The 27,799-nt window shown below is 40.9% G+C and overlaps 2 protein-coding genes across 3 annotated transcripts in view; one reads left to right on the forward strand and one right to left on the reverse strand.

Annotated features, from left to right (window-relative positions):
• The window catches only part of ttll11 (tubulin tyrosine ligase-like family, member 11), a 40,272-nt gene extending 35,085 nt beyond the window's left edge, over window positions 1-5,187 (reverse strand). The window contains exon 1 of the mRNA XM_035391564.1: window positions 3,661-5,187. Coding sequence (XP_035247455.1) covers window positions 3,661-4,197 — 537 coding nt within the window. The 5' untranslated portion in view covers window positions 4,198-5,187. The remainder of the gene's footprint in view (window positions 1-3,660) is intronic.
• Window positions 5,188-7,382: 2,195 nt separating this feature from the next.
• The window catches only part of si:dkey-34e4.1 (carboxyl-terminal PDZ ligand of neuronal nitric oxide synthase protein), a 57,247-nt gene continuing 36,830 nt past the window's right edge, over window positions 7,383-27,799 (forward strand). Inside the window, exons 1-2 of one of the 2 annotated variants that reach the window (XM_035392190.1) lie at window positions 7,383-7,994; window positions 10,266-10,337. In XM_035392190.1, coding sequence (XP_035248081.1) covers window positions 7,815-7,994; window positions 10,266-10,337 — 252 coding nt within the window. In that variant the 5' untranslated portion in view covers window positions 7,383-7,814. The remainder of the gene's footprint in view (window positions 7,995-10,265; window positions 10,338-27,799) is intronic. The other variant, XM_035392189.1, reaches the window with a different exon arrangement.

A 27,799-nucleotide genomic window follows, 5' to 3' on the forward strand; every position in this document is an offset into this window, starting at 1 on the left:
GTATATATTTTTTCCCTAATTTCAACAGAACATGCAAGACTCAGGGCTAACTGTTCCCTGGAGTTAACTATAAGGTCATTATTAATTAACCAACATTGTTTTCATGTAAAAGGTAAACATATACCCACATGTTTTTTATTGGCCTACGAGGAATGTTACTTGAATTAACAAACATAAGGGTTAGCAAGTGGTGATGCAATCGTTTTCAACAATATTTTTTCCAGGGCTTGACATAATGATTTTTCCACCGGTGTTCTACTTGCCCCAGGTACATTTCCACTGGTCCAGCAGCCAAAATAAATATAACCACTTTTTGAAGATTATACAGACTATTTCCATTAATAAGTGCTTTATTAAATATGAATCTGCCAATCACATTCATACTTCATGCAGCTTCATACATCAGCAGTTTTGACCAATCGCAGATGTCAAATGTCAGAAAATCATGGATGACTTCATGAATCGCTTTCATGTTCCTTCAGTAAATAGCAGTTTTATCTAGCAAGTTAATATCCAAAACCAATTGAGACATCAGTCGGTACAAATATTAATGAATAATCAAGCTTAGATTAGTTATTTGGAAGCAAGTGTCGGTTCAAGAATGAATGCATGATAAAGCTGTAACGTCACTTATTGATAAGCACATTCCAGTAGCCTAGAGAAAGATAACATTTTATTTCTTCTGCTATTGCCTTAATACACAATGCAAATCCTGTTTAATGATTGTTTAAGCAATAAAACCTATCTGATATATACAATTCATTTGGTAGGCCTATTTTAAGTCTGAATTCTTGAATTCTTCTTTATAGGCCATATAGTATATTTTAAGCTTATCAATTAATCATTATTAATAGATTAATGAGTGCCTAAAATCTATTAAAAGCATTTCACAAAATTTGCATCCCCAGTAAGATCGCAAAATTATTTTTTGTTTCAGCTTGTAAATGCTTTGTCATATTTTTTGTGTAGTTTATACTTGCAAACTACTCTATTTGATCTCCCGTATTTTAAACGTGTGATGTTTTTACTGTTTTTATTTAGCTATACAGTATGTATTGCCAATGTACACTTCATATTGCATAACGTGTTAGTATTTATGACTTTTTGCAAGATTGTTATCTAAATGTAGATTTACTTCATAGTAACTTCCCTCATACAAATTTAAGCAGTGGTGTGGAAACAAGAGCATTACCTTAACCTTATCAAGAAAGCGAAATAAAAATGCCTTCAAGCAACAAATATAATTGTATGTTCTCTTTGTTAACTCCAATTGTGTCATACCTGAAATATTACAATTTTACATTGTCATAAAGTTGATAAGGTAAACATGTAATCCGTTCTTTTAAAAAAAGGCTGTTTCACACAAAGGCACACAAACAGAGCGGCATATCCGTCCAGTAAATGGGTTTCCCATAATTCAATGAATCACTTATTTTTTATTTATATTTTATAAACAGTACATTCTATACCACACACAGACTTGCAAAATTCCATCTTAGATATTACAATCCCGAATTTGAGCAAAAAAAAAAAAAAGTAGTAAAAAATTGTATATTTGTTTTAAAACTGATCAACCTATTCAAACGAACAAGTTGTTTTCATTTGAGCCACTATAGGATACATCCACTTTCTTCTCATGTAGGCTACTAATTATCCAAGAGTTAGCTAATTGAAAGGCTCAACTGGAGCATGTATGCCATTCATACAAGCACACATGCCAGGGGTGTGAAACTTTCATGGACTATAACGTACAAGTTACAACTACACAACCAAATCATTCCAGAAAAATGAATTACATTAGCCTATGTTTGGGAGGTTGAACGGTGATGACAAAATACAAATAACATGAATATGTTAGTTTATTTACATTAATTCATATGGTAATATTGACAGGACTAATACAGTGCTATTTTTATGAATCCATTTATACGAACAAGTGTATTCTCTACTGATTTCTGAAAAGGAAAATTAACTTTCTACAACAATTTAAATCACCAAAAGGGCACAGTGAAGTTCCTAACTTGTTAATGTGTGAAAAAAAAAAAAGAATATGTCCCCTTAAATACTGCATTTCCTTTGTTAATATTAAGAGAGAGCATGATCCACTGTCTGATTCAATCAGGAAATCCTGAAGTGAAAATGTAAAGTGCACTTACTCTTCACGCGTGTTGGATCTCTGCCCTCCCCTCCCCTCCCCTTCCCTTCCCTCAAAGTGGGCATGTAGGTCTACAGGATTATCCCAGATTACACCTAATTATTTCCCACCGTAAGGATGTGCCATATGCTTAAAGTCAACTGGCAGATGCTTTACATGTGCAAATGGTGTGATATCAAACAAACTCATTTGCAAACTCTAAAGTGAGCTGTACAGCAGGGGTACCAAATTGATTAATGAACTAATCACCAGTGAGCACTTTGTTATACTTCTTAATGATCTGGAAAATTCTAAACAGAGAGTGAAGTCAATCTTCACTTCAAAATTCAACTCTATATTCACAACTAAATAATTCAGAAAAATAATATCGCATTTGTCATTTGGTCATGCAGTAAGATGGACACACCCTTCTAGAAAAACACTGCTCTTAGATTCATCAACAAAATGGCAGCATTCAGACAATGAACAGGGATCTTGGAGGATGGATCTAGTTTAGACTGTGGATTGCTGTATCATTGTCACAACCAGGGCCATTACTACAGAGTTCTTCAGCAGTTCCTGGTGAATTGAGACACAGCCTATTTAATTTCTGCCATCTCAATTCACCCTTGACCTTGTAGCTTCAGTAACTCAATCATTTCCACAATGACCACAGTTAGTCCCTTTTAAACACAATGTTTTAAAACTTACAAATTCATGTTATTAATTACAAGTAATCACATGTGGCAAAATATAATAATAATAATAATAATAATAATAACAACAACAACTATGCAATTGAAACTGGTTTCATGGCACGGCTAAGCAGGAGAAACACTGTAATAGTACAGTAGTGCAGCATGAATATGTGAAAGTAAGCACTTATTACACCTTTTATTCGAGTATAGGGACTAAACAATCCAATTAGTTGGCTTCTAGTCTACTTCATTTTTATTTTTTTAAGAAACCAGATCCGTCCGAGCTGTAAGGTTTATATTACAACTGATGACGATAGATGGTCGCATGTATATTTCACAGTGCATAGATAACTGCAGATGGCAAGGATTACTTATCCCAAAACAGACAGATGGCAAACGGTTCTCGTCGTTTTCAGAATATCATTTCGTTACTACGATAGTGTAGTAGAGACATACATTATTTTAAACTAACTCTAAACTGGCTGTAACTCTATCCCATCTATCCTACCATTAATCTCAAAGTTTCAAGTGTCAGGGTTTAAAGTCGCCGGGCCTTGCATTTTATATTTAGCCTCGTTAATGAGAGTGTGTCAATCAAACATTGACCGCGAGTATCAATTACCATTTGGCCACTTAAAGTGTCACAATAGTTAGTTACTGGATTACATCAGTGTCAAAACAATACACGTTCCCATGAGCTGTGTAGTATCAAATATTTTGCTAACATGAAGCATCTAAGTTAATAATAATAATAATAACTTGACAATTTTTGTATTGATTAATGTATTGAGGGTGTGGTTCCACCGGCACTGGAACCTGTTTGCATACCTCTTTCCACTTGAGTTGTCTGATGCTGACTTTTAGAGCCTCAAGAGACGTCTTGGCTTTGGAAGTGTCTACTGTCACTAGTTTCCTCTTCTTAGTAAGTTTATTACCATCTTCTTTGGTGCGCTGGTCCTTCGATCTATGGTTAGGCACCACAACACCATTTGTTTCCATTTTCCCTTGCAGCACTTTGCCAGTTCCTTTGATTTGAAGCATTTGCTCGCTACTGTTGCGGTCGATCATTTTCCCCTCAGTGGTTTCTATCGTTTCCTGTAGTGGTTTGGAGGCCTCCTGTTTGACGTTCAGACTACATGCATTGTCAGGAGACCCCTTTTTGCCCCTACTTTTACTCCTGCGTCTGTTGGCCACAGAGGTCCTGACAGCATCCCTCCGACCTCCAACAGTAGCAGCAACTGGAGAGGCAGACCCAGGCGAGGAAGACAGCACTGTCTCCTCTTCCGCAGCTGCCTCCTTGCCTTCTTCATCCGCCGACTTCATCTGCTCTAACTGGACCTTAACTTTCACATAGTGGTCACTCATTATGTAAATGAAAATAGCTTACTAGCGAGGATCGCTACCAAATAGCGCAGTGCAACTCACCAGTTGGTTACAAGCGATGATTTATGAGAAGTACCTAGCTAGCTAGACATTCTGTTATTCGCAAGGCACATAGCTATATAAGTTATCTATCGCTAGCAAGCGAAGTAGAAGATCAGCTCGCCACATATCTAGCTAGTTAGCTATTTAGCCAATTTAGGCAATACGGCTTTATTAAATATTCATAAAGGACACAGCCCAACCCCAGATTTCCACCGACACATTTCTGTAGTTAGCTAGCTGGCAAGTGGTAACGTAGACTAGCTAGTAAATCAAGTCAGCTGCCCTGTTGTGATTACTAGCTAGCTTACTTAGCAAACGTTAAGAATTTAACCACGAGATTCCCATTTCAGCAGGCTCCACTAGAAGTGCACGCTCATACTGTTAACTAACGTTAGCGAGCTAAACAAAAGTAAAATAAACTGATGCGAAACTGCATCCATTTTAGCTAGCTATTCCAGCTATTCCACATCAATGTCACGCGTTGCATAGGAAGAAATCCTCAGTCAATCCCATTCATACCGAACGTCCCGATGTCAAGACTGGCCAGTTAGGCATGTTTCTAGCGCTAAACTGCTTAGCGAGCAGTGCGGCTAAAATGGCTAGCTAAATAGCCAACATAAAATATAGCTCATCTAGCTAGCTAGCCAAGGAGTCAATTCGTCAACTTAAAGTTTATTAGTTCCCTGGATTTCTAGCAAGCTAATATCGCAGCTGTAATCTGTATGTACGTATCAACTCTACTTTTAAATTTGCATACGGCATAATTTAGCTAACATTATGACAGCACATGCCGGTAGAACTGGAAGACTGGTTCAGCAGACGTGAACATACACACTACGCCCGTCGAAATGCCCATTGCCCAGAAGACGGTGTGGCTTAGACAGACGTGTTGAAAATGCCGTGCTTGTGTTTTGGTCCTGTTGACAACGCAACCGACGGAAGCCTCTGAGGTTCCAGACAGCTCCAGCTCTTTAATACGTTGCGTTTGCGAAACGCGTTCATGTATGGGTGAGATGCTGCTCAGGTCGTTATAGCATGTAACCAATCCAATATGTATTTACTTCGCCATGCCACAGAAATATATTTTCATTTTAAATAAAAACATGAAACTCTTCTGTTGCTTCAGTAATAGATCGATCTAGCTAACTAAATGTTCTCATGCAGTAGGCTACTTATACATTGATAGATTATGTACGTTTCTTCTTATCAATATTTAAAATCAATTTTTAAAAAAGTGATTAGTGATTCAAGGCTTCTCTGATTTGGACCACAATAAATACCTTATTACAACCACAAACATGCATCCTTTTTTAACCATGCATGTACTTGAAATGTTTTATGAAATGCAACTATGGTTTATCCATATTCCATGAAGTTACCTATACACATCAACTTGAGGGGGGACTTCACTGGCATGGACTAAGCTGTTTTTAAAGACAAAATAGCAATAAAGAAATATTACTATGCATGTTTAAATGTCAGCATAAATATATGTCAAATAAGAGCCTCCGTAGCATTGTCTGGATTATAGCACACAGAGCAAAACATGCCTGCTTCTGAAGAGATACAAAAATGTAATTTTACTGTATAACATTATTGCTGGCAAGCATGCTGCTTGCCGCATGTATAATTCACTGACAGTGCTTCAGTAAAAGTATGTGGAATAACAGCTTCTTAAGTTTTCTTCAGCAAACCTTTGTCAAACAATTTACTCCTGGATCCATAGCTGCATTCTTTTGTTTGGGCTGTTGATACATAACAATACTGTGTACTATGTGCATCTGTTGAAGATTAGTTACTTGGACATCTTAATTCTATGACCTGTCAAGAAAGTTTTATTTTAGATTAGAATCTAAGAAGGAATACTTTGATATTTCTGACATGCACATCACAAAAGCAAGTTATTTGTATTATAGATTAATATATGCACTGTAAATCCAAGGTGCCGTGCTATGACATCTCCATGTCATCCCACTAAGTATGCTTCTACTCGTTTCATCTAACTATGGAGTTTTAAGTGAACTGGATGGTAAACTTATGTCATTAGATTTATAGGAGGCATGACAAATAATTTTAATCAGTCATGATTCTTCTCTTAACACATTCTATTTTAAGCATACAATTTTCAAGAGAATATTCATAAACGATTATATAAACTGTCTGAGAGGGAGCAAATTCCTGTGTAGGTAATTTCACAATAATATTAATGATAACAAATATGTTAACAACAACACCAATACTACTACTACCACTACTACTGCTAATAATAGTAGTAGTAGTAACAATTCTTTTTTTCTTTTTCTTTTTTAAACCCTGTCCATTTAGACAATATCGCAGTGCTGTACAGTGAATATTAAAAGGTTAAGGCAAAGAAAGAAGACGGCAGTAATACCATTAGTTTGCTTCCTAGAAATATAAATGCGGCCAACAGAGGGGGCACTTGTTCAAATATATATCAAGCCTGTAGCTGGTAATTAAAACTTAATTAATCTTTTATGGCTGTTGTAATTTGAGGAATTTCCCCACTGCTTACCTTATTTATTTTCACATGTATATATATACATATTTTATTACAACTGGAGGAACAATAATTATGCTGAACTCAAATGAACGTATCTACTGCGGTTTTGTATTCATACATCATTGATACTACATGGATTTCGTACTGCATGTTTCATTTAAAGCTTTAAATCAAATAAAAAGCATGACTTTACGAATGATTTCACGTTACACTTCTTTCAGTATTCTAGATATGTTGCTAAATATTTTAATGATACTCACTATCAGTAATCGCCCTACGTCATGCACAGATGCATCTTACAAACTACTCTTTTTAGACTTCGCTATATGTGTTAGATATGGGAAATATTTGCCGTTTGTATCGCTGCCATTCTACATACACCTGCCATAACACAATGCATAATTAATATTGCCAGAAGTACGCATGATTGGTCCCTATTCCGTTGTAATTCTTGATCACAAATTATGTGTACTGTGCTCGGCCGGACAATAACTTGTTTAACTGGCAGGGGAAAACGCTTCCTGACTGAATGCAGGGATGTTTTCCCAGTATTATCATGTGATGTAACTTTGCTCCAATCGGGAAGCACTCGATAAACAAGAGCGGCGCTAACGAGCTACGCTTGTTACATTCAAAAACATTAGGAAGCTCTTGCCAATCGGTGGGTATTTAGGCTACACCAGCTCTGGCGCAACACGGGTATTCAGGGGCTGTTAATATTGGAAATCTAGCAAGTGCAAGTATTGGAATTCGGCTTCATTATGCATTCAGCGTCCACTGAAGGGTATACACTGAGTTTGCTGCAGGCATAGCACCCGGTGCGACACACGGAACATAAAACGATTCCTGAGGGATCTCGGGAATAATAAAAAGAGGCGCCTAAATCGTTCTTTTGTAGTTAGGTTCCTGCACACTATGTGCGCTCTTTCTGGATCTGGATGCATGACAACAATGGGCTGTCAAGCTTTGGAGTTGCTCCCTATCTTAAAGTTATTTGCAACGGGCTGATATTCATACAGGCTACCGTGATACATTTATGCCTGGAAATACTGTTTTTTACGGATTGCCAGTAGCGCACGGACATAAATCCAATTTGGAGATATTTCGGAAAATGCCAGTACGAAACAGATACAACCTGGTGGACGACGTGGGGGATTCGCGGGTTCCTCTTCACAACGAGGAAGCATACCAACATGGGATCAGTTTTCAAGCAAAGGTGACATATTGATTTCACTGTCTTTATAATAAACTATCTCTTATTTAGTGTAAGGTCAAAACGGGTTTCCCATGGTCCTGAACTCCAGGAAGAGATAACATGCTACTGGAAATAATCTATGGCCAATTGGTGAACTTTCACCATTTAAGCGATCTTGGAGTAGGCAAAATCCTCATCTACAGGTAGAGTAAAACATGTTACATTCGCAAATAAGAATATTGGAGCGAAAACGTTGTTAACATGAAACATGGTTTGAGATCGGCTCACCCACGCGGTCTTTAAGACCTACAAATTTGGGAAATTACATTACATTACATTATATTACATATTAAATTATCATGTAAGATAGTTGTCAACTGAGAACCGTTTCTGCGTTCTTGTGCTGCTTGGTCACTAAAGTTGTCAGTACTTTAGCGCAGTTTAACGTAGGCTATTTAAATTGTACATGCATATATATTACTTAGTAGCAGTGGTTTTATTGATTTAGTACTGTACATGTAAGCTTTAGCCTACCTTGAAATAAACTCTTGAGCGTCCTCCAAATTAAACTGGACTGTCACAATTTCATTATTGTATATATAAAGATATAACCGAGGCCTCGTCGGAAAGTAATAGCTAATACGTTTACAAAGGGTTCACATTTCTTGTTGAAAACAGTGTCCTCGAAAGGTTTCAATATTTGGTGAAAAATAATCGAAAACCTGGCTATAGACTGGCATGCACTCATTCAATACTGAAAATCAAATGGATTTTTCTCCACATTCAGCAAACGTTCAAATTACGGTTAAAAAAAATAAAAATAAAAAAACAGTTTGGTGAACTTTGACTACTGGCTTTTAAGCATAAAATAATTAATTCTGAAAAATAGAAAAACACATTTAGAATGTTATTCGGTGTTACAATTTTTGTACCATAAGTACATTTGCAAATTGATTAATTTTCTATTTCAATACGTTATATATAGACCCAGTTGTAAAGCATCTCAGCGTGAAAGTTATAGTGTATTGAAACAAGTAACAAATCGGCTGGCTTGTCAAAGCACCTCAGATCTTGTAGGATGCACAAAAACGGCTAAGATTGTGCTTGATTGTCCCCGTCTCTACAGTTCACTGTAAAGAACTTGGTGTTCATAGACACTGAAAGCTTGTGGAAAAAATCTAAAATGTAAGACAACATTGACATGCAAATGAGAATACATTTTTTATAGCTCATGTTGTTGATTTCTCCTGACAAGTTGGAAAGCCTTAGGTTTAATGATGTAGCTTACATGAACATGAGCCCTATACCTTTTCATAGAGAATATATTTTTAATATTGGTCATTTTTCTGAGTAGACCTATACATTTACTATTGAAGCTCCCATGCAACATAAAAAATATAGGCTATTTAAACTAAACCTATGTTTCAATATATGTAACTGACAAAAATGCCCAGTAATAGAATGAATTCTTGTTCTGCTGGTTGTTTTTATCATTTAACATGTTGTATGACCCCACATCCTGCCAAATGCAGCATATTGTTTATGCTTATTTATATGGTATTGCCGCATACATCAGGCTTATGTAAAGGGCATACACAAGCATATAGATGCATTGCTAGCTGTCCTTTCCAGTCTGTTAGGAGTGATATAACTGAGATATTTTTTTGATGTTATAATATTTATTTATCACATTTCCTCTTATTGAAGATGTTAAAATGAAAAAAAAAAATAACTTGGGATGTTTAAAGACAGGATTAAAATATCTACAACTATCCATATTCCAGATCCATTTGAGTGCACCAAGATGTCTGAGGTAGCTAATGTCACATTGTGCTGAATTGCTGAGGTATTAATGTGGGACGTATTTGCTTATTATGCATATGTTTTGATATCAGTGCTCTCCTACAGCCTTGTTGAGTTAATTCTGAACATGAGCACCTCTCTTTGTAACCATTTACTCAGTTCTAATGATTGCAATGAAAGAAAGAAGTCAAAGTCAGTAAGCAGACTACACACCATTTTGTGTTTAAATGACTGTGTTACATGATGTGAATTATAGTCAATTGTAATTAATTGAAGTAACACTGTTAGATAGCTTGTGGTCTGGACACTGCTGCCTCGTGTTATGTGATTTTTTCGGATGTGTGACGTGTGGTAACTGTCACCCGGTCTGCAGTGCGCTTCTGGATTCTTGGTTGCTGTTTCTGCTGTGCTGGGTTGTTTGCTGTTCTCCTGTGCTGTACATCGATGGAGTAATTATTGTGTATAACTCTTGTGTTGGGTGCTTTGCAGTATGTGGGCAGCCTGGACGTGCCAAGGCCCAACAGTCGCATGGAAATTGTAGCTGCGATGCGGAGGATAAGGGTAAGTTATTCATGTCCCCATCGCTCACAGATGTACAGAACTTGGTGTCCTACCATTTCAGGCTGTGCACACAGTGAGACAGACAAGATTTGTTCACAACAACCCAGGTTCAGAATATAACTAAAAAAACAACCTGTGGGCCCGATGTATTGCCATGTTCCAGCGTTCTACGATGTTCTTTCTGTTTTAACAGAGAAAGGCAGCTGTCCGTTATTCACACCGTACGTTGAGGTAGTGGTGCATTATTATCTCCTTTAATGTTTTCAGTCTGGTGATTGTGGGACATGAGGAGTGAATGCAAGGCTCAGTGTGGAATCACAGGAGCGCTAAATTGTCGCTTTATCATGTGATAAAATGCACAACACAAACACTGTGTCTGTAATCCCAGGCTGTCTGTTTGCATTCTTTTTCATTGGAAACTAAAAGTTGATTTTGTTTCACGTGATGATGCGTTTCTCTGTACTCCCTTAAGCGCTGTGTGATTGCTGAAATGAATAGCAGAGGTCACAACAGGGCTTTCTTTCCTCCAGTCAATCATGTTATTATACTTCCTGCAGCTTGTATTCATGATTACAGGCACGGTTCACCCAGAAGGGCACCAGCCCTTTTAATTTGATACAATTTTGTGTATGATTGAGGTGACACTCAAATGAACCTCTTTCTAGGTGGTTAAGTGTTTATTATTTATTTGCCTACCAGACACTGCTATCCAGCCTGTCTTGCTAAAGTTATATTTGACATAGTGTCCATAACTACAGCTTCACTGAAGCAAACCAGAGTAAGTACCTTGCTCAAGGGCACTAGATCAGTGATTCCACTCCCGACTTAAACATGCAACCTTTAGCTTGTAAGCTTAGTTCCCTAAACACTATTCCACATCACCACCCCTGCTTACACTTATGCCTTAAAGATCTGTTTGACTGAAGAATTGATTGCACATCTCTGCTTATACAATTTCACGTTCGTATTCACAGTAGTGCCTGTGTGTTGTTAACGGCAGGTGAGGCAATGCAGAACATTAATAGATAATATCTTTTTAACATTAACCTCATATAATTGCACAGATACATAAAATCAGTGCTTACCCGCAGCTAAAGCCATCATTTCTGCAGTAAACATTTTCTTCACTGAGGTGCTGATTGCGATTGTTGTTGTTTTTTTAGTCTATAGCATGTATTTTAGGACCATTATGTACAGTATGTGAGGAAGGAGAGGCAACGCCTTTGTATGCGCTGTATTATACTGTTTCTTATTTATAATACTGTAGGAACTTATTCTGTAAGGTAGGTTAAGGTGTTTTGGTAGTTCCTCTTTCAATCAACCTAGCAATGAAAAATACCCCTGAGTTTAAGCAGGGCTTTGTCTGTTTCTTAGTTCACATCCATACTTCTACAGGGTTTCATGTAGGCCAAGCTGTATTCATTTTTATTTGTATGAATTATTTTGTAGGAAAAAAATGCATTGGCATAACTCATGGCACACCCTAAAAATAAGTTACACCCTGTCAAGCTCCGACTTGTGTCCTTTAAGTAACTGAAAAGTGCTTTTTAACAGAAACGTCTATGCGCTAGGCTACTTCTTACTGTTGCTGTAAAGAATATTTCGAACAAAAAATTATTCTAAAGACCTGGAAAAAATGTTCTTATTGTTTTCTTCCAATTTAACCATTTCAGTATCAAGATCAAATCAAATAATATCTCAAATGTACATCTCTCACATATATGCAGCCCTCACTTTCTTTCCGGACCCTTTCTTTCTTTTGGAAAGGTCTCTGATTGTACTGAAGCCAACAAGATTCACTGTACTGGTTGATTTGGAGAGAGCTGATACCTTCATTAAACTGATTAATGTATTAAGTTATCTGGCCTTGTTTCTGTTGTCTGCAATGGCCACTGCCATTGAAGAGCACCATTTAGCCTGGCCTCTTATAGGTGGAATTGATACCTACTAGCTGTTGAGGAAAAATGTCCCCAACCATGGCACCATCAAAAGTGTATGGTATGGTCAGGGTGGCGTTATGTAGTGTTTGTGTGGAGTTGTTTTGAAGTGGATACTGTCAGCACAGCCCTGTTGCATTCTGAAGCTAGTTTAATGGGTTAGTGTGTTGTCGTGAGTGGGTCTAACAATAACAGTAAGCAAGAGAATATCTTCCTGTTTCTCTGAAGAATAAGTAAAATTAGCTCTCTGGACAAGAAATAGAGGAAAGATTTTTTTGGATTGCTAAATCGGTCCATTGAAAACTAGGTTGTGTGCGTGTGTGCATGCGTGTGCGTGTGTGTGTGTGAGTGCAAGATTTTGGGACTGTCACAAGTTACCAGCAACAACTTTATATAGCTAGCTCCACTAATGATCAGTGTAATTCCCCTTACCCCTCTGGGAATGTTCTGTCAGTGAGAAAATATGGTAATGGTTTTGTTAATAAATATGCCTCTGGTTGTATTTTTGTGTATTCCAAAGAAGGTGTGTTTAAGAAGTCAGGAACACTGAGTGGCCTCTGCACGTACTTGCAGTATCCTGTGTTTCTGCTGGCTGCAGTTCTCTCCAGGCTGCACTGATAAATGGGAGCTCAATTGCTAACGTGCCGGGGATGTTGAGCTTGTTCAGGGATTCTGTGCATGTCTGTTGTCCTCTTTGGCCTGAAATGCCCCTTTGACAATTTAACACTATTGCAAATCCTGAAGGCAGAATTAAAGTCAGCTTTAAAAACAACATTGTTTTTCCCTCCTGTGTTCTGTGTTTGTGCATTTGTGCATGTGTGCACACATACGTACGCAGATGCAACCTGCGTGAGTGTGTTTGTACGCACAGACATAGACGTGGAATTTTGTGTGTGTGCATGTGCATGTGTCTGTGTGTATTTACAAGTACACATGTACACAAGCTGAATGGGGAGTATTCCCTTAAATCATCTCTCAGCCTCTGAGCTGATGGTAAAAGACCTAAATGTTTTTGTGGAGCATGAACAATCTAAGTTCTAACCTTTTAAAAAAAAGGGAAGCCGTAAAAATAAGAGTGAATCTAGGATGATCTAGGGCTGAGATTTGGTGAACCTCAAGTGTATGCATATTCATCAGAAAATGTTCTTTGATTATAATTAGAGTAAATGGATCAAAACAAGGAGACTTAATTGCTTCATTTGTGTGGTACTTTCCTGGATCTATTTTGAAAACTAACTTCCTTCCTCTGATGTTATTATCTTACACTTGGACAGTATCATTATGTATGGCGCACTGTATTCCCATGATTACAGTCCAGGCATTCTCATAATAATGAAAAGGCAAATATACATACAGTATAGGCCAATTTAACTATTAATAATGTATAGGCTATGTATCTTAATGTATCTTTACCTGGTTTCCTGTGTACATAGTGTACTTGTTTGGGGCCTGAGGGAAGGTGGCAGTGCTTGATGGGAGGATGATGCCATTGCCTGTAATCGCTGCTCGGTGTTCTGGAAAGCTGTTTCAGACTCTACTGCTTGGTTGCTTGTAGATAAAAACATACCTGGAAGCACACATAATTTCTTTTATTTTATCTTTGTATACCCCAGGTAGATTTTGAAGTGTCAGAGACATTGATTCATGTCAGCTTGATGTGTCACAATGGATAGGTTAATAAATCAAATTGTGTTGGTAATGTAAAAAGTGTATCTCTACATTATCTGCCTCTAACAGATCTATTCCTTCTTCAAATTAAAAATTAGAAGATGCTATTTTAGTCTACTCTTGCTGCAAGCATTAGCCAGAGATATTCACTAGACCAGAGGAGGAATGTTATGTAGCCTAAATGTTATGGATCTATGGCCTTTTATCAGAGCACCAGGTATGCACTTTGCCAGATCCAAAGTGATCACATTTCTGCTAAAGGAATATTGAACCGATGCATTCTGACCTGAGTGGTGGGATTAAATGTACATTCTAGCAGCTGTTGTTATTCTGCTCTATCCTGAGCCAAAAAAACAACTTGGGATGATACATTAATATGATTAAAGCATAAACTGTCATGAGCCTGGAAATCTAATGTGATTTGACTCTTTTACTTGGATTAATACTGAAAGAGGGATGAAGAACTTTGGCAGTGGCTTCAGCTTCAAAGTGAAACGTGTTCCAAACACAGCCCTGTGATATAGGCTACTCAGTAGGTACAGTAGATCATGGGCTACTGGGTAGATCACAGGGAAGATGTAGTCAGGCAGGCTACTGAGACTGGTGGAGGTGGCCTTGTGATTTACCCTAATGCAAGACCCACAACAACAAAAAAAATGAATTTGCTGTTGCTTAAGAGAGCCTTTGTTGCATCTTGTAGAGGTTTTCAGCACACTGCTGTCGGTTGCATTGTGGAGCTTTTAGCTTTATTCCCATTCACTTTGAGCAGTGGCACATAAACGCTGGAGATGCTTTGATGAGGATGGCAATGCCTGATCACTCCTCAACGGTTCCCGTGATCTGCATGCTAATTGCCTTTGAAATCTGCGAGTGAGCTTTGATTACAAAAGCCTGGATATGGAGCCCATGGCGGAGATCTAACCTGCGAGAATGAGCCCTAGGCGGCGCAGGCGTACGTGTGTTTGTGCACGCTTCTGCGCGTCGCTCGCTTTCTCTCTCTGAAAGGAGCGATTCAGTGCCCCTGTTTCACCTCACCGTCTCCCAGAACTACATTTACATGGCAAATTTGTCTGCCACTATCAATTTTAATAACCCTAATGTGATTTCAAACCTCTGCTCCTGCATTTCTGTCAAGAGGCATGGCAATAAATATCCTGCCAGTAATTTATTTATTTTCAGTCCCGTCTTCTCCATTGAAGGGGCGGAGAGTGCCTGTCAATCTGCCACACCGTCTGCTCCTCACACAAATATGTTTCCAATTAGACTGACACATAGCGAGTGCTCTGTGACAGACAGCCTTTGTTATGCTGCCAACCAGAACATCTCCTCTGACTGCTGCCCTGAGGGTCCTGATTGGGCACCCACCACAAGTCTCACTCGACAGGTCCAAGCCTCAGTGAGTGCACTGCCCAGGTACTCCTGCATCCTCTGGTAGAACTCAGGTGAGCTGGCTGATGGAGGCCCACAGAAAGAGCCATTTCAGCTAAAATGCATGCAAAAGCCTGCAAAGGGAGGAAAAATGACTACAACGTCATCCTGACTCTGCAAAATGATATTTCCCTTAAACACAGATTAAAGTGAGAGATTACAGATGGGTTTCATATCGGTGTATGATTTTGGTTCTTTTGCTCTGCGTGTCTGGGGCTCAGGCACTGTGGGAACACAAAGGAGAATCTCGTCACTCCGTCCGCACCGTGCCTCTGAGGAAATGGACCAGGTCAGATATCGGCCTGGATCCAGCTAGTTTTCCAGAAGACTGGATCTGCTTGTGATCTCAGGACATGGTGACCAAATGCATTTGATGTGCATCAAATGTGTAAGCAGTATTAATGATATGATTCTATTTGCCATAGCCCTGACCTCCCTCCCCCTCCCCCCACACCCCAGCCCCAGTTCAACAGGAAGACAAAAAGTCAGTTTCTATTTACTTCTTTCTTTGTTGTTACTCTGTCTTTCTCGTTCATCTCCCCAAATGTTTCTCTGCATTACTAGACAAAGCTTGTCCTTTACTATCCTGCTTGTGTACTTCAGTGTTTAAAGCCTTTTGTGGTTTGTAAAGCGTCCCCCACAGAAACACACCGGGGTCTTAGCATTAGCAATGATAATCATGCAGATAATCACAGTAATAAACATAAACCTTTTGTTGCACAGTCTGTCACAGGATTTTTTTGGGGGGGAGGGGGGTAGGGTTGATCCCTAAGCATTATGCTAGGGACAGAAGGTCTGTGTGTGTGTGTGTGTGTGTGTGTGTCCGTGGGGTGAACCCTGTGCCTCATTCCATTGTGAAGATTGTCATTTCTTGCATTCCCTTGGCTAAATCACATGCCCACATTGACAAAAGATGGCTGCTTTTGTCAGCACTACTGTTGCTAGAGCTAGTTGCTACTGGGAGCTACTGACAAGCTTGTCCCAAAATATTCTCTCTCTCTCTCTCTCTCTGTCTTGCTCTTTCTCTCATGAGACTTGTAAGTGACTCGGTTAATGTGGAACAAATTGCTGGGAAAATTTGAGAACCTCACAGGGGGGTTAGTGATACGTGACGGGGAAAGAAAGGGATCATTGTTTTAATTTACCCAAAAGCAGATGCAGCATCACGGCCTAGACGTGCAGTGTTGTACAGTGACTACCTCACAGGGGTGTGTGCAGAGCAAAAATGTTTTCATTGCTATGAAGAGACATTGAAATTAGTGATTTGACATTTTTTTCCAATGCAAACAGACTAAGATGGGGGGCGGGGGGAATAATGATCTTCCTGTTGTGTTTCCTATGCCATGGAACTACAGTGTTCCCAGTTTACTAAGGGCTGGCCGCTGGTGTGTGGATTGCAGCGTGTCTCTCACAGAGGTAATTGGCTGTGTGTACAGTGGGATTGGAGCTATACATTACCTGACAGCTCAGCCTCCCTCCCCCATCTCCTCTGCGCTCAGCAGTGAAGCATTCACCACTGTAACAACAGCCCTGTCTTCTCAGGGCTGTATTACCAGGCCATGTGATGGGACCCTGAGAGGCAGTGAAGAACTGCGTCATCCATGCCTCTGTGGCTTCATACATGTCATTTTCATTAATGTGCCTCTGGTTGTAGTGTTAGAGTACCCAATATCAGGAATCACGCAATCAAGCCACAACCAGCAATCAAGTGACACTTTGCGCTGCAAGATTTTGCAAGCAGTTTTTACATTACATTTGACATTCATTATTGGGATTAAATAGAAACACCTGGTTCGATAAAATGAAGTATACGTTAAGAATACCATACATCCACGGAATCCCCAGTTCTATGCCTTGTGGCTTCTGTTCTAAAAGGCAGCTTTATGAGGAAAATGTGCTGTCTTTCTGTTCTGAAGATTTGGCAAGACCGAACAGATATCTTAATAAACGTTTGGCCCGGACGAGCAGTCAATAACACAAAGGCTTTGTTGGGGCCTGTGTTGATTTTCAGCCATCAATATTTAATTTAGTGATATCATTTCTCCTGCTCACCCTTCTGAAATCCTTTCTAGTTTCTCAGTGTGTCTTTCCGGAGATTGAGCTGCTGAAATGTTGGATTTGAGAGCAAAAATGATTGAGTGCAGAAATTATGGAATGTTTCGTGAGATGGTAGGTCACACAAAATGTTCATTGTTTTTTTCATTGAACATAGATATGTAGATTATTCTTTAAGCGAGTAGTTTTAGAAAGCTTGAAAAGCATAAGTAAAGTAAAGCATACGGTGGCAAGAAAACATTTGTGAAAAAGTTTGTTTTCTTACAATAATCATACATTCATTTTACAGTTGCAACTTATTATTGTAACTATTGTAAGTTATTGTTATGATGGAGAATACACTGGGGAAAAAGTCTGGATCCTGATTGGTCCACTCAAAGAAGCGTGTCAGCAGTTTGGAGTAGGAGTGTGATGATACAACTTGATCACAATATGATAGTGATGCTCTGAACAACGATACAATGCAATATGGTGTCTCTTAATTTATAACGATATGATATGATTAACAACAATTCATCACAATACGATAGTGTGATTAGCTGTGATGTGAAAGTGACCATTAGATTTGACAGATTACCCCAACCGCACCCCACCGACACTGAAGAGATCATTGAAATAACAAACATAACTTTCAATGCTAACAAGTGTGTTTATTAATTTCAGCGCTTCAGTCTACCTAAATAAAAGTTTGCCATGTAAATGAACGATTCATTGTGATATGAATAGATTAATACATGTCACAAGGACGCAGTTGTATCGTGACATTTGCACCATGATGCATTGATGCATAAATGTTTCATTACACCCTTAGTTTGGAGTGTGGCCAAAAACTGAGTTTGCATCTTTGTTTTGTTTTAATACTAATTATTGGTGTTGTGTGTAAGACTCCACAGGCACACAGATGCTGGGGAAATATAAGCCTCATAACTCAGTCTCATTGACTGCTTTTGGAGTTTGTCCCTCAGGGGCCACTTCTGTTAGCCCTACAGAGCATGTGCTAAAATGTTCTGTTTCAATGGCGAATTAAGTGAATGCACACAAAAAAGAAACATCCGTCACATTCAGCTGAATAGAAGAGGCAAGAGAATTGTACCGCCTCCCCCCCTTGCTTTGGCCCCACTCCCATCCCCCCTCCTTCACTCACTCCTTCAATTCAGTTAAACGGTTTTTACACCTCGAGCATCCATTATCTTACATTCTCCTATTTTAATAGAGCTTAAATCTCTGTTGCTTTCCACAACTTTCTTTTAAAGCAGGTTGACTAATACACAATGTCAGACACAGTTTTTTATAGAAAGTGTGAATATGGTGTTTTCTATAGCAGCCTCCTGTCATGTAGACTCAGCGTTGATCATGAAGTCTAATGAAGTGAGTGAAAGTAATGACTGTATCCAAGGGTTATACTGCAGCTACGGCTCTGTGCTGAAGTATGCCTTGAACTCGGAGAGCGCCATTACTTCCACTTTGCACCACAAATCAAGCAACGATGTGGAGATAATTCTGCACTGTGTGCATTGTATTTTACTAAAAGTTGTTAAGACTGTAAGATTTTGTTTCTCATATGACATCTGTTTGACATCTTGGAACAGTCAGTCGTGCAACTGCACAAGTTTTCCAGTAACCGACAGCTTGTTTCAGTAAAGAGCATTGTCATTAAGTCTGGTAAAATGAAGATAAAAGAGAATCACTATTTCACAAGTGGTGCTTTGTCACTCAAAGAGTAGATGAAAAGGGTTTTTCTTTTCTTTTTTCAAATTATTAGGACCTGCAGTCTGGGCAGAGGGAACAAGCAATATTAGACCTCTCCCCAAATCGCCATAGCAACTTGGCACTACTACTGCCAATGTACGTTGTCTGCTGAATTTGTGTATGTGTGCGCGTGCGTGCATTTGTGTGCATGCGTGTGCATGTGTGTGTGTGTGTGTGTGTGTGTGTGTGTGTGTGTGTGTGTTCAGTGTTTTTGTTTTTTCTGGTAATAAAGAAAGCCCCATTTCTTGTAAAAATACCCACTGAAATACATTTAGGGGCTCACACACACACACAGTGTTTTTGATGCTAATGCAGAAAGCTCCATTTCTTGTAAATCTACCGACTGAACCAACACACTTATGGACACACACACACAAGATATTGCTAGGCTCTGCTGACTTTAACAGCATTATCTTACGTGACTTACTTTAGTGGTTTAATAGTGGAGGAAAGGGCTTCAAGGCTGTTGAGCTGAGAGATGGGATGCCCTACTTTAGACTGACAGTAGGGACAGAGAGTGTACATCGACAGTTGCTCTCCCCTTGCCCATTTGGCTCCTGTTCAACTCAGCCTGGAGGTGTGTGTGTGTGTGTGTGTGTGTGTGTACGAGTGTGTTAGCAACACACACAGCCCTGTGAGCATTTAACATGGCATAAACAAGCTAGCACAATAGGGGGGCTCTTCGACAAATTAATCAGATGGCTAGCATGCTAACTGGCAGATGTCCTGTCTGGGTTGCTGAGATGCAATCAGGGCTTTTTCGTGGAGCGGGGTGTGTCACACCCCAGCACATCTTACTGAATGGAGTGTGCTGAGGCTGTTTGTTTCCTTGTGTGTATTTTTTAGGCTGACAGACATGGCCCATGTGCAGAGAGATGGAGGGCCGACTGAACCATGACCTCCCCCAATACCTTTTCCACGTTCAGGGCCGCTCTTAAAGCACCAGCTTTCCACAGCGCATTTCTGCTTCACTAAGAGATGACTGGCAGCTGTCCACCATGCTCTCTGTAAAAGTTACAGGTCGCTGCAGTTTGCTGTCCACTCAAGCAAGAGAATACCCGTGAAAGCCTTTCCTGGCATGACTGGTTATTACAGATATACTTTATAAAACTAGCATATTTATGATAGCACAGAGGTAAAATACTGCTGTTTATGAGTGCTGCTGCCAGTGTTTCATAATAATCATATTTTGAGGGATCTGCTGCTTCTGCTGTTTCAGAAGTACTAAGTACCCAATTTCACACAACTTGTTGCTAAAGAGACTGTAAATGGCTATAAAATGAATGAGGTCATTTAAGTTGTGGCCTTGTGATGTGCAGTATGTGCAGCATGTTTTTATGTTTTCGCTGAGAGTAAAATGTTACCAACTAATGTCATACTTGTTTGGATGTTGCATCATTTTTAACTTTTCAGCGATTGCTCAAATACTAGATGATTCATGGATAGCAGTTTGCCTACAAGAGGAGTGTATTGTTCTCTGAGGCTGCGTAATCTCATGAATTTTGGCTTCAGTATGTGAGCAACATAATCTCTTTTCTGGGAATTGCTGAACCTCTGCCTGTTTTTCCCTCTTTCCAGATCTTTTTCTGTGCACACTGTTGTGCATTTGTGTCATCCCGCCTTTGCTAAATCGGAATCCCTTGCTGCTCCCTCTGTCTTAATGGGAAACCCCATGTGAGCTTCTGCCTTTGATCCCTCTGTGTGAGTGGGTGCTTTGTGGGCCTACGGCTCAGGTCTGGTTAATTCAGGACCGTTATGCAGCACGCCCCCCCCCCCCCCCCCATCCCCCACTGCTCCCAGGCTGGGTACGGGGGCTGGGGGAGGACTCAGCATGGCTCTTGGCACCGTGCCAGTTTTGCAGAAAGAGTATGCCTCTGCATAGTGAGCTGAAGCTTGGTGCTGGGGGGGTGGGGGGGTGGGGGGGTGCAAGGTCACTGAGCAGTGCTCCAGGCCAATTTGCCAGCCCAGGACACAAAGGCCACAGCGCACATTCAGAGCTCTGCCTCCCAGCAAATTCTGACACACTGTTTCTGTCTGAACCAATCATTCTCCCCCAAAGGTCCCTGTGGTTTATTATTTATTTTATTACTATTAATTCTTTTTTTTTTATTTCATTTTTTGTGGACAATGTCCTTTGTCACACTAATTTCTCACACAGTTTAGGCTGAAATGGTCCAAGGGTACGCAGTTGGTATGATTTCACTTTGTGCTCTTATTTTTTTTCTTTTGACCCTGCTTAAGAAGGTCCTGGCTTTATACTGTTGGAGGCTAACCCTGACAAAAGACATTTCAAATTTCAGTGGAATCTAAGTAGCACTGAGCTTCTGTCAGCGTTTCCTTTTCTGACAGAACACTTTGATGTTGTCATTTTTTTAGGGTGAGGCCATGTATAAGCCCCTTGGGTTTCTTGCCTCTCCCTGCACTATTTCACTGTTTTTAAATCTCTTCTGTTTCTGTTTTATATTTTAATTGTGCTAAATAAAATCTAAATCAAATCAGATGTACTCTGGTTTTTATTAAGTTATACAGCAGTCCTCCCAGGGCAGGTTGCTTGAGGTGAGGTTCCTTAAATCAAAGAGCCCATCTCTTTGCATGTCAATTATTCAGCTGTCCTCCAATGAGTGCCTCACACAAGAAGCAGAGCCTGCTGTCGCTGTGTGGCTGCCACTGCCGTTAGTGGCAGCAGTTCTTGCTGCTGCTCGCGCAGGAAGAATTTATGACCAATTACCTCTCCTGTTCCCTGGAGCATCACTGCTGGGTCTGAGGAAGGCGAGAGCCCCCTCTGCACTGCAGAGCCGGGCAGGCTGGAGCTGCGGTTTCCTCCATTAAAGAGTGAGAACTGAATTCAGCTGAATTATCTTCAGAACAGCATAGCTAGAGGAAGTACACTCCGGCATGGACAGAGTCTGTATCTTTAGCCTGTCCCTCTGTGCATGTGTAGTGTTGTGAGCATTATGAAGATGGTTGGGGACCTATGCTGTGCTGTACTGAGATGGGGAGTTGATGTAGTCATACAGCTGCACCCCCTCCCCCTTACCTCTTGTACTGCTACACTGAGTGAGTATGAGAGAGAGGATGTACTCCACTCCTGGGTATGTGTTTATGGACTGGTGCTTCTTCAGTCGTGATGTGACAGGCACCTGTCTATGGTGCTCTCTCAAAGCCCCCAATGCATAACCACCGCTCTTAGGAGGCCTGTGGGAGTTTGTGGATTAGTCTGCTGCCCTAACATATACCTGGAAGCAGCAGAAAGGACAGCTTGTCCATATAATCCTGTGTGCAATGGAGTCACTCTTGCATATTTAGTGTTTGTGTGGATACATGTGGATATATTTGATCTGTATTTTACACTCTCCTCTGTGAAAATGTAAAGTACCTTTCTGGGTTGCATTATGACAATGAGAATGGAAGATCAGGCACTCTCAGTATTGAGCATATTAATTTATTTCACATAAAGTTAGTCCCCAGGCAAAGCTGAAATCAGACTATTAGATAGATTGTGCTATTTGAACCTCGCAGAAAATGACACTGAGATGTCATGCTGCTGAATTCTCTGGGGACAAGGAGCCTCACTTCACAAGAGTAAGCTGTGAGCTCGGTTTATATTGCTTTAATGTACAGAGTGTTATTACTTTTTCAATTTCAGCAGTTATGTAGGCTGTCCCTTCTCTTGACAGATGGTGCTTTTATCCTTATTGTTCTTGCAGTTCTGTACCAGCAGACTGTATATGTGCCCCCCTTTCCCTGTTTATAACATGGGCAGACTGCGGACCCCACTTATCTTAGGGGGGGAGGTAACCAATGCACCAGGGGTCCCTATAGAGCGTACAGCCCTAAGTCCCCAGAATCTGTCTGCCCCTAATCCTGTTATATTCCTTGCCATTTGAAGCGGAAGGAGCTGCTTCATTTCCCAGGTCTTACCCACCCGCGGGTGAATAGGATTATACCCATTGTCCTGCCTCCTGTGGCCCAATAACGGGTTACACTTTTGATGGGAAGGCCCCTGATATCCCTTCTCTGGTCTCTGTAGAGTTTGGGAAAACCTCTTGGATCATCCCTGATTTTTATATAGGCCAGTATTATTTAATTTTACATGAAACCCAGTCGTCCCCTTTCATCCATCCTACTCTTTTGAACTACGCTCAGGGGACAACACAAAAACTGGCAACTGCAGGGGGGAAAGGCACAAATAATGTACCTGTGAATTAATCACAAACGTCCCATAGCTCAGCTGTGACTGGAACTGCAGGCAGGCTGAGCAGCTCTGATGAGAGGAGGTGAAGCCGTGGGGCATAAGCACAGGTGCTCAGCGTGCTTGTGTTAAGCCCCAGTCTTTAGGTGCGTGAGCTCTGGCTCCTTTACCCCTGAGCTATACTGCAGTAGTGCCAGACCAGCTGGCAGGAGGCGGCGTGTGGATTAATCTCACACATTGGAGAGTTTTATTTATTACGTCTGGAAAACATTTCTCCTCTAATTAATCTGAGAAGTGCCGGAGAGAACAGAGCCATGCAGAGATGCTTTCCTCAGCGGGGCTGAGAGTGGCGGAGATGTGAGTAAGGCTGGAGCAAACTTCCTGTTGTGTGAGGCCTGTAGACCAGGCCCAGAAAGGGTGAAGGCCCCATGCTCTGAGTCTCTGACCCCATTGGGGCAGGCAAGTGGGTGAGAGGTGGGGGTGCTACGGCACTACATGGCTGGATGGGCGTGGTGGTTGTTCTGGGCCTGGGTGCCTAGCTTAGCTGCCATCCTCCCATTGTATGATGAGATGTACAGTGTGAAGAGGATCTTTTCATCACCAATTTTCTTTTCTCATTTGCACAGACGTGAAAGCAGAGGAGGGTTAACTGAATAAATCACCGCTCATAAGGGCTAGAGACACACCTTTTCTGTTAGTCTGTCTGTTGTCCTGCCGTTCCAGTTCCTCTGGTTCCCCTGAAACGCACGTCTTGCCGCTAGCGAGCGATGGAAAGTGACGTGCCGGTAATAACCTGTCACTGCTGGAGAGGACGGCCATCTCACCTGTGGGTCTGTGTCAGCGGCGCCAGAGCTGCCGCCTCATCTGCCGCTGCTGCTGTCATCGTCCGCTGGGGAGGCTCCCGAGTGCCGCAGAGCTCTGGCAGTGAACTGCTCAGGCGAAGCAGGGCTTTCTCCTGCGTAGATGGATGGAGATGAAATGAGAGATGCCATATTTCATCTGCGGCCTCATTTATAAAAATGTTCTTGATATAAAGTTAGACTTAATCTTAAAATAATTTACAAAGTTGTGTTTACGCTTGATTTATAAAGATAACTGAGACTGAAAAAAGTTGCTTAGGTTGGTTTAAAGTGGGGTATCTACGTCTTACGCACCTGTTATTTATAAGTCTCCAATGAACGTAAATTGGAACCCATGTGAATGTGCTTCCATTCACAAGGCAGTCATTGATTGCGTGTCTCGTGGCGTAGCCTGTAGAGCACTGAGCACATGCTCATTACGAGCAGCGACGATGGTGGTTTGAATCCAGCCGCGTGTCCCTGTCTCTCATTCCCCATTCTTCCTGTCTCCCTACGTTGTCCTGTCCAATAAAGCTGAAAAAGCCCCAAAAATATTTATTAAAAAAGAGACTGTTATTGTTCATGATTCTTGTACTCTTTATGCTTAAAATTGATTAAATCAATTAAACGCTGTGAACACTGCCCACTTCAGGGATTCCTGTGCAGCCCTCAAACCCATGGTACGTCCACGTAACCCACAGGGATACAATCATACCCACAAAACAGTGCAGTTTTATAACTTCTTAGTGGCCTATACAAAAAACCATGACTATCTCAGATCTTAAGACCATTGGATAAATTAGATCCCTGGAGTTCACTTTTCTGCTTCCGCTCAGCACAATTAACATTAGAACTCATTTTGTTTTTAATGTACTGTGCTCATTGTTATAAACTTAATTGAGAGTCTTTGTTGGATGCGAGGTAGGTCCCCTTCCTAAACAGTTGTGTCTTCAGCAGTGAATGAGAAATGGTGAGACTTAACACTTCCAGAAATGTTTGAAAAAAGTTTATAACCATCCACACTATATAGCAATCTGTGAAATATGATCATTGCCAGGAAGCCAGGGCTATAAATGGGGAACAGTGACAGAGATTCTCTCCAGGGCTGTGGGGGGAGAGGGAACATGTCTCCAGAGCTCTGTCCTAGTTTTCATCACTCCCCTGCAGGGCGCATTGACAGAAACACCATTCTATAATGGCAGAGATCTGGACCTAAAGTGAATACTGTGCTGTACGGTTCAGTGTGTCTGCTACACCTTTTTATCGCATCCACTGAGACGGCACCCTGCCGTTACCACTCTGCACACTGGAAATTGATTTACTGAAAAGGAAAAACGGGCGTGCTGGCCTTTGCCTAACTGGGGTGACTGGAAGAGGTGTGACCAGTGGCCTCTTGTGACTGAGCTAATTTTTCCAGTGAAAACACAGCTGCGGCCCCACAGGTTACAGGACATCAACAATGGTTCAAACTAAAGATGAAAACAAAGGAGAATGCCCTAACTGCCTTACACATTTCTGGAAAACAAGCAGCAAGAGTTTGTGATTATTGGCTGATTTAGAATGACAGCAGAGATTCACAAATTCTGCAAGATGCACACAGGTCCCTGATGTGGTTTACTGACATTTGTCATTGGTTGAATTTACCCTCCTCTGTCAGTCTGAAAGACCCCCGGAAGCTGGACCCTCTTAGTTATGTCACCAGAAATTATGTAATTTGCTTCCTAAATAGGACGTGGCCCCTGATCTCAAGAGTAACTTGGGTGCATGTTTACAGAACAGTGTGTGGTCATGGTCTGATGTGTGTCCATAGCACACAGATTGAATACAGTTCATGCATACCAGTACTGAAGCACCAGGACAGTAAATTGAGGACAACATACTGTACATGGGTCACTTGGGTTTCATGGCATGAAATCTGCTTAAGGCAGTGGGTGGTGGTTTTTCTAAGCGGCCAGTTGTGGAGGAAGCGCTCTCTATGGCAGAGCCTCTCCATTCAGCATTATGCATTTTTCATGCCAACATCTGACTTCTGTGCCTTCCAAATGCCAGCACAGGAGCCGTTTTTTCTTCATACATACTGTAGGGTTATGTATAGGGTTTCTGCTTGGCCATATCTCCGAACTTCAGCCACCTTGTGTAATGTTCTCCATTCAGGGAAATCTTGTCATGAAAGAGGTATCAATTTTCAGTGCATTGTTACAACTGTACTGTTACAGATCCCTGCATTGAGTACATGCTCCAGAGGTAAAATAAAAATAAAAAAAAGAATCTAAAAAACAAAATTAATTTTGTAAAAATTGACAGCAAGAAGAGATTGTTGATAGGTACATACAGAACAGAAACAAATAAAGGTGTCCTGCTACATAAATCCATGGGAATTTGCTTATCTGACATTCCTGTCTGCTTGTGTCATACGCTGGAGATGGGCACACTGAGTGATGGGTTTTGCAGAGATATGGAAGCTATGGGTGGGGACCTTCCACCAACAGTGGCCATAAGAAGGATGCCACCATCTTCCATTCCAAAATGGAACAGGGTTTTAATCAGTTTTTACGGGGTGGTCCAATTAGAGGGAAGACTCCCTCCCTTGTAACCTCATGGCAACAAGCTGATGGCTGATGGTATGAAGGGGAAAAGAGAGCGCATGGTCAGAATGGGAGGGCAGGGCTGCTGAGCACAGTACGTAATGAGCAGTGCTATACGGTAGCCTTATCAAGGATAGGTAATGGCACTGAACAAAAGAGGTGAGAAGGAAAAAATATGGCCGCGTAGAAGCAATGTGAGACCATCGCGTTCCGCCAAACTAAAACAGCAGACATGCCCACCCAACCAAAACAGCAGACAGGCCCAACCAAAACAGCAGACATGCCGACTCAACCAAAACAGCAGACAGGCCCACCCAACTGAAACAAACAGCAGACAGGCCCACGCAACTGAAACAGCAGACAGGCCAGCAGATACTTAGGCAACAGCATTGATAGTTCCCAGAACCTGTTTTCTCTACAACCGCAAGCTACCCTACTTCTCAATGGCCAGGTTGACTATAGGACACATAGAGACAGGTGCACTTGCCAGAACTCCTCCAGACTTTTAGTGAATGCTTAGTAAATAGTTGGCCATTTATATAATTGGTATATTGGTCTTGGTGATTGAAATGTTGATATTTTGTTCCCACACATATAGGTGTCTGGCCTTTCTATTCAGTGTATGAATTTTTTTATTAAAGGACAGCATAGTATGTGACACACACTAATGCCTCAGTGGGGAACTTTGAATTGAACACTTTATTTGATCATTACTGCTCCTCAGGTCCACTCACTAACATCTTCGTTATGTCTGGGGATGGAACATGATGCAGTGGGCTGGAATCTTTCATTTCTTACCTGTCAGTTACTGCTTAACTTGCAGAAGTTAATTCCCTGCCCTTCTTTGGTGTTTGAGCCTATTTCCAGTGACTAGGATCTCATACATAAATGGACTACATTTATATAGCGCTTTTATCCAAAGCACTTTACAATTGATGCCTCTCATTCGCCAGAGCAGTTAGGAGTTAGGTGTCTTGCTCAAGGACACTTCGACACGCCCAGGGCGGGG

The sequence above is a fragment of the Anguilla anguilla genome, chromosome 14 (genome assembly GCF_013347855.1).
Source record: "Anguilla anguilla isolate fAngAng1 chromosome 14, fAngAng1.pri, whole genome shotgun sequence".
Lineage (NCBI taxonomy): Eukaryota > Metazoa > Chordata > Actinopteri > Anguilliformes > Anguillidae > Anguilla > Anguilla anguilla.